Raw genomic sequence first — 7,637 nt, forward strand, 5'->3', positions numbered from 1 at the left:
ACGACTATGTCCCGTGGAAGAGCACGCAGTGGAAGAGCACGGAGTAGAAGAGCACGCAGCACGCAGTTGATCGACGGTCGACGCTCTATTCGCCGCTATCAGTGTATTGCTTTTCAGTTTCCCGGCCACAAGTTCGGCCAAATAAAGAGTTTCATCTCTGACGCGCTGACTGCTGCCTTCGTCGACGTCATGACCACGTGACAATAGTAACTCAGCAGGGAAACCAAAGAAGGACAACTGCGTTTTCTGCTCTTAAGTCAACACAGATCAGAATTGTGCAGAAGTCCGTTACCACTGACGCAAAAGAAGGGAAAACTTTCAAATGACAAAGATTGTGTCCGCTGCACCACCAAAGGACATCGGGCACGGGAACGCAAAAGAAAGATATCCTGCACGAGACGCAAAGCTCGACAGGCAACGAGCATGTGTGACCGTGTGACCCCGACAACAACTCGCGGAAGTCAGACTATGTCAACCACAATGACGAAGAAACTACGACAGTCTGCGCATCACTTGGAAGACCACCCGTAAATGAAGGCTGCATCACTTGCGTCCTTGTCGAGACTTTCCGAGTATGGGCCATAAAGATGACACCTGCCGCTACATACGAGTTTTCGAGGGTGAAAGTCGCAGGAACTTAATAACTAAAGCTTTGTCCAAGCTCTTCCATCTGAAAAGCATGATAACAACTCGGATGGCCTTGGAATGGTATAGCGCATTACGGGGAAGAAGAAACGGCCTAGCAGACCAACACTTGTGAACTCGGATGGCACTCAACACTTTCGCGAGTGCATCAGGCCAAGCGGCTAAGCGGCGTCAAATCTAAGAACTCTGAAGGCGAAGTCAGTTTTCCGACGAGGAGGTAGTCCAACCAGCAATTGAGATCCCACACATCTATCTGCCCGGACAACGAAGAGAAAACAATGAACGTAGACTTCGTCGCGTTATTAAAAAAGCTTGGAAAGGATGTCGCCGATGAACTGATACAGCCATTTTTCAAAACGAAGAGTGGTATCAACGTAGTTATCGGTTCCGCTCAGATGTGGAAAGTGTTGACCGGCGAAGTTTTGCTGTGCGAAAGCAACGAATCATTGATTGCGCTGAGCTCCAACCTTGGGTGGACCTTCCAGGGAAGTACATCGCACTTGATCTCTCAACCAAAGAATGATAGTGTGCGTGCTAAAGGGGCCAGCTACCGAGTACGACGAGTTTCTGCACTCTTTTGGGGAACTTCTGAACCTGGGGATCACACGTGCGGTAGGCCAACCACCTGAATAACCAAGAAAATGACACATTTTGAGGAAAAGATTAGCTTTCTCAACGGAAGATATCAAGTGACGTTCCCTTCGAAAGATGGGTCCGAGCTTGTAAGCGACGGGCAATTCACCGCTACTCGACTGGAAAAGCGTGTCAAAAGTCTCAAAACCAGAAGGGGCTGCTGGAAACGCATGACCGTTCCATAAGAGATTGTATGCGAGCCGAACACGCTGAAGTCGTCAGTGATGTAAGTACATACTGACGTGACGGAGTTACATGTCGCACAAGGAAGCCAAACGTGAACAAGCGCTCATGATAAAAGTTCGAGTGGTATTTGAAGTTTCGTCGCATGCCAAAGGATGCTAGTAAGTTAACGACTGCCTTGAAAAGGCTGGCAACTTGTGTCAAGACCTCGTTAAAATTCTTCTATGATTCAGAACGCGCCTGCTGGCAATGGTCGCGGGCATAGAAAAGGCATTCCTTCAGACTGCTATGCGGGAGGCAGACAGAGATGCTTTCTGCTTTCTCTGGTTTGCGGAAGATTAAACCAAGGTCAACCTGCAAGAGTGGAGGGTGACACGAGTACAGTTCGGAGCTACGGGTAGCCCATTCTGGCTCACAGTTAGTATTCTCCACCACGTGAAAAGAGCGCAAGCTGCCGTGGCACAAGCAACTCAAGCTCTTGCGGAGTCATTTTATGTAAACGGCTTAGTCACTGGCAGTGGCGTAGCCAGGGGGTGGCGCACGACACCACGTCCCCTCCACACCCCCCCCCCCCCAAATTTTTTCTGCCATGAGATACAAGGCATAAAATGGCACTTGACCACGTCTTCCTACCCGGCCCCCACTTCCGATGAAGGAGGCACTCCCTCCCTTCGCCCGAAATAAATTTCTGCCTACGCCCCTGGTCAGTGGTGCTGATACGTAACAGGAGGTCACTAGGGTTTACCGAGAAGCGCGAACGATAGTGAAACCGGCAAACATGATACTGCGAAAGTGGAGAACGAATTCAGAAATTTTGATGGAAAATCTAGAACGTCAACAAGAGTCCGCTAGTGGCGAAATGGTTGTTCTTCACGACAAGACCGTCAATGTCCTAGGTCTGGTGGGGTTTCTTGCGAGAGACGAATTCAGCTTTTCGTTTGAAATTCGGCTGAGATTTATCACAGCGCAGACGTACACAAAAGGATTTATCGCGCAGGCAGCATCAAGAATATTTGACCCATTGGGACTTGTAGAACCATATAGAATTTTTATGCCAATATTATTTCAGAAGCTGTGGATACGCGGGATCAGCTGGGATGAAGTCCTACCCATTGACCTGCAAAAGGAATAACGTGATTGGGTCATCCAGCTGCCGCAACTGCAAGCCGTTGCTGTTCCTCGTTACCTGTGTGGTGGAAGAAGAATGCCCAGCGTGCTTCAACTACACCCGTGAGCAAAGGTATACGAGCCACGAGATCCGTTCCCAAATTGCCGTCTACGCCGTCTGTTGGCGAGTAGTCTGCTGTCAGGAGCATTGCTCTGGCGAACGCGCTGCCTCAGCTATGCTCTCTACACCAGACAGCTCGCCACTAGAGGGCGCAGACGATAATTTTGGCACGCGCTCCCGTGCTCCGTATACTTTTGCTGACGGATGTAAGCCGCCCATTTTTTTAACCTGAACGCGCGAGCGCCGACCTCCCAGTCGATAAGCGCCGTTTAACGGAGCACAGCAGTGAAATGAACGAGAATACGCGCATGCGCATGGTGGACAGTCCTGTGCAGCTGTCTTCTGCTAGGCTGTTCCGAGAACCGGACGTCCGGACGCCGGGAACCGGCGCTTATCGACTCGGTGGTCGACGCTCGCGCGTTCAGGTTAAAAAATGGGCGGCTATACATATGTTGGTACGCGTGAGCGACGCAGAGACGAGGCGTGTTGTTGAGAGTCTCCGTACCAACTGGCTTTATTTCTCAGCGAACTGGTTTTCCTTCTCTCCCTCTCCACGCCTCCTTCGTGCCTTTGTTACGGCGCAGAGGGAGGAAAGGTAATATCGTTCTCCCTCACGCTGGCAGCGCCACGGCTGCACCGCGGCGCATTTAGAGTTCACCACAGTACTCCCCCCCCTAGTGAGAGCACGAGCGAAATGAAACGCGGCTACAGGTTGAGGCGATTTGGCGCACCTATAGTGTACTAGAACAATATTCTAGTACACTATAGGCGCACCTGTCCGTCTTCCACTGCGTGTGTGATATTTTTCAGTCACTTGGGGGTCCGCCGCTGGTGTGGGATGTGGCGCTGTTCGCCAGGTTTCGGGTGGAAGGGCGGAGGTTGCTGTCGTGGACTGGTTGGTCTCCCTGTGTGCCGGCTTAACTCTGTCCAATGACACCACTTCCTTGTGGCCATGCCTTTCGATGGTAATCGTTTTTCTTCCGTGGCGGAGAACTCTGAAGGGTCCGTCGTACGGTGTTTGTAGTGATCTTCGTACTACATCGTTGCGCAGAAAGATGTGGCTACACGACTCGAGTTCGCTGCTCACATATATGCTTCTTTCTGTGGGCTTTCGTGGAGGTGTCGGTCGAAGTTTTGTCATGATGTGACGTAGGCAAGATGCGTAGTCGCCAGCAGGAATGTGGGTTTGTTGTTGGTCAGGCACAAAGAACTCGCCAGGCAGACGCAGGGTTGTGCCGTAGACAAGTTCTGCAGCGCTGCAGCCGACGTCCGCCTTGAACGCAGTGCGTATGTCACAGAGCACAATGGGCAGTGCTTCGACCCAGGAGTGTTCTTCGCTTGCCATGAGTGCGGCTTTTAACTGTCGGTGGAATCGCTCAACCATTCCATTACTCATCGGATGGTAGGCAGTCGTTCTGATGCGCGAAGCACCGGTGAGTTTTGTTAGACTGGCGAATAATGCGGACTCGAATTGGCTTCCTCTGTCGGTTGTAATGGATGATGGCATGCCAAAGCGACAGAGCCAGTGACTGACGAAAGCACGGGCAACAGTTTCGGCTGTGATGTCTGGCATGGGAACAGCCTCTGCCCAACGCATGAAACGGTCTACACAAGTTAGCAGATACATTTGCCCTGACAGGGTGGCAAAGGCCCGACGATGTCCACGTGTATGTGGTCGAATCGAGCATCTGGCCCGGGAAACGTCTCCAACGGTGTCACGGCGTGACGCTGTACCTTGGAGCGCTGGCATGCGAGACACTCACGAGTCCATTGTCGGGAATCGCGGTTGATGCCGGGCCATACGAAGCGTGCCGTTAGAAGCTTTTGCGTAGCTCGGATTCCCGGGTGTGATATTTCGTGTAGCGATGCGAATACATCGCGACGGAAGTGCACAGGCACAAATGGTCGTGACGTGCTAGTAGACGTGTCGCAGCAAAGCCCTTCTGTACCTGGCAAGGGTAACCACTGCAGGTTTAGTGACGTCGACGTTTCTTGTAGGCGGCGCAATTCGTCGTCATCCCGTTGAGCAGCCGCCATTTGGTTGAGATCTATTTCTGTGGGACAGGTTATGGCGCTGACCGGGCTGCGCGAAAGGGCATCGGCGACAGTGTTGTCGACTCCTTTGATGTGGCGGATGTCGGTGGTAAATTCAGATATGTATGACATCTGCCGCAGTTCGCGGGCTGTATGGGCGCCCCCCTCAGCATTCAGTGAACGCAAGGCATACATGAGAGGCTTGTGGTCCGTCAGGACAAAGAATTCGGTACCTTCTAGGTAATGCCGGAAGTGCCGGATTGTCGCGTAGACGGCCAGCAGTTCGCGCCCGAAGGGGCTGTACCGCTGTTCGGTGGATGTCAGTTTCCGGGAAAAAAAAGCGATTGGTCGCCACACCCCTTTGATGAGTTCTTGGAGTGCGGCACCCACAGCTACGTTCGATGCGTCGACCATGACGCACTGCAACTCCCGGTTGCGGGTAAGTGAGAAGCGCGGCGTCGGCAAGACGTCTCTTGACCTCTTGGAAGGCCGCTTGGGCGCCCTCCGTCCAGTAGAGCTCTTAGCGGTATCCTTGGTATCCTTAGCGGCACCTTCGTGTGTCGACAGCAGGAGGTGGAGAGGCTGTAGAATAGTGGCACACTGGGGGATGAAACGGCGGTAGTAGTTCACGAGACCGAGGAACTCACGGAGCTGACGTTTAGTGTTGGGTTGTGGGAACTGCTCGACAGCTTTAACCTTGTCTGGATGAGGTTTAATTCCGGAGTTCGAGATGACGTGACCAAGAAACGTCAGCTTGTGCACACCAAACTCAGTCTTGTCTGTGTTCACCAGTATTCCATGCTCTGCCAGGCGCTGAAACACGGATCGCAGATGCACCTCATGTTCATCTGGTGAGCCGCTTGCGATCAGCAGATCGTCGAGGTACGCATGACAGAAGTCGAGGCCGTGCAAAACGCCGTTAATGAAGCGCTGGAATGATTGTCCGGAGTTTCTCAAGCCGAAAGGCATGCGGAGAAACTCGAACAGGCCGAATGGCGTTGCTATTGCCGTCTTCGGGATGTCTTCTGAGGCCATGGGAATTTGATGGTAGGCACGTACGAGGTCGATCTTGGAGAAAAGTGTCGCACCATGCAGGTTGGCCGTGACGTCGTGAATATGAGGTAGCGGATAACGGTCGGGCACGGTTGCTCGGTTGAGGGCTCTATAATCCCCGCAGGGTCGCCAGTCTCCTGGTGTAGACTTTGGCACCATGTGTAGTGGAGATGCCCAAGGGCTAGCGGATGGGCGGATTATGCCGAGCTCGAGCATGTGGTCGAACTCCTGTCGTGCTACTTGAAGCCTCTGGGGGGACAGGCGGCGTGGGCGTGCGTAAACCGGGGGCCCTGTGGTGGAAATGTGGTGAAATACATTGTGTGTGACGACCCCGCCGGTCTGTGGCGGCCGCGTCAGCTCGGGGAACTCGCGTAGGATAGCCGTAAAACGGGCGGTGCCCGGTGGTATCACGAGCGTAGGGCTGAGGGGCGGATGCTTAGACGGCTTTCCGCACACTTCTGCTTGTGAGAGGGGATCCTGTATACGCCGGTTGCGTACATCAACAAGCAGTCCAAAGTGACGCAAGAAGTCCGCTCCCAGGATAGCAAATTTTACGTCAGCTACCACGAATATCCACCGAAATTTCCTCTTGAAGCACAGGTCTAGCGAGAGTGAGCGGTGCCTGTACGTCGGTATCGTCGTGTTATTTACCGCTTGCAACGGTGACGAACACGGGCCTTTGCGATCGGCTGGCGACGCTGGCGACGCTGGCACAACGCTCACTTCTGCCCCAGTGTCGACCAGGAAACGGGTGCCTTTCTCTCGATCAGTCAGGAAGAAGACCGACGGGTGACTTTCCGCTGAGCCGGTGGCACTTGTCGCCGTCAGTGCTGGCTCGGCGCGTTTCCCGATTTCTCGCACGGCGGCACGCATTTCCGTGCAGTATCACCGAACTTGCGGTGGTACCAGCACAGCTGCCGCTGTTGTTGTGTAGCACTCCGCCGTGTGCTTTGGCTTCCGCTTGCCTGTAGCGACTGTAGTGCCGCGACGGTGTCGGCGAGGCGAGAAATTGCCGCACGAGTCTCCAACAAGGCGGGAGAGGGCGAGGCTTCGGCGAGCACCGTGGCAACTGCTGGCGTGTTGACGGCCATGAGTCGGTCAGCCATTTCGGCGATCTTGGAAACGTCCGTCTCTCCGGAGGCCGTGACGCCTATCCGCACGGTTGCGGGCAGTCTTTTAAGGAAAAGCTCCTGCACCAGGCGACTGTCGAGACCTGCTGTGCAGCCCGCTAGTTGCTGCATGTGGCGCAACAGTTGGCTGGGTCGGCGGTCGCCCAGTTCGTTCTCGCGTAGCAGCTGCTGCAGGCGCTCCGGCTCCGAAGGGGTTAGACGGCGAATCAGCGTCTCTTTGAGCACTCGATAGGCATCTTCGGCTGGTGGGGCAAGCAGAATGTCGCGCACCTCGCTCGCTGTGGCAGGTGGAATGTTGGCGACCACGTGGTGGTACTTGGTGTGGTCGGTGGTGATGCAGCGGGCGGCGAACTGCGATTCTACTTGGGCGAACCAAAGTGCCGGGTCGCTGGTCCAAAAGGGAGGAAGCTTCACGTCTAACACCGCTACTGTCGGCCTGGCGACGGCGTCGTGGTGTTCCATGTTCGGGACTGCGGGTCACCAATTGTTGGTACGCGTGAGCGACGCAGAGACGAGGCGTGTTGTTGAGAGTCTCCGTACCAACTGGCTTTATTTCTCAGCGAACTGGTTTTCCTTCTCTCCCTCTCCGCGCCTCCTTCGTGCCTTTGTTACGGCGCAGAGGGTGGAAAGGTAATATCGTTCTCCCTCACGCTGGCAGCGCCACGACTGCACCGCGGCGCATTTAGAGTTCACCACACATACATGCCTTCCGTGATGCCAATCCAGCGGCA

At 54.2% G+C, this 7,637-nt stretch overlaps 1 protein-coding gene across 1 annotated transcript; it reads right to left on the reverse strand.

Moving 5' to 3' along the window:
• Positions 1–2,566: 2,566 nt before the first annotated feature.
• On the reverse strand, positions 2,567–7,368 carry LOC119397110 (uncharacterized). The gene is made up of 4 exons (XM_037664550.1): positions 6,666–7,368; positions 4,769–6,576; positions 3,504–4,049; positions 2,567–2,647 (listed from the first exon to the last, which is right to left on the reverse strand). Exons 1-4 carry the CDS (start codon positions 7,366–7,368, stop codon positions 2,567–2,569), a joined length of 3,138 nt encoding a protein of 1,045 aa, XP_037520478.1.
• Positions 7,369–7,637: the final 269 nt, after the last annotated feature.

Source organism: Rhipicephalus sanguineus, chromosome 6 (genome assembly GCF_013339695.2).
Source record: "Rhipicephalus sanguineus isolate Rsan-2018 chromosome 6, BIME_Rsan_1.4, whole genome shotgun sequence".
NCBI lineage: Eukaryota > Metazoa > Arthropoda > Arachnida > Ixodida > Ixodidae > Rhipicephalus > Rhipicephalus sanguineus.

Excerpts from the sequence above, each read along its gene's own strand:
- LOC119397110 (XM_037664550.1), bottom strand. The coding sequence starts at position 7,368 with ATGGAACACCACGACGCCGTCGCCAGGCCGACAGTAGCGGTGTTAGAC. Across the intron at positions 4,050-4,768 it reads ATGCCCTTTCGCGCAGCCCG|TTAAAAGCCGCACTCATGGC; the intron begins GTCAGCGCCATA and ends TTCCACCGACAG. Across the intron at positions 2,648-3,503 it reads CACCAGCGGCGGACCCCCAA|GTAACGAGGAACAGCAACGG; the intron begins GTGACTGAAAAA and ends TCCACCACACAG.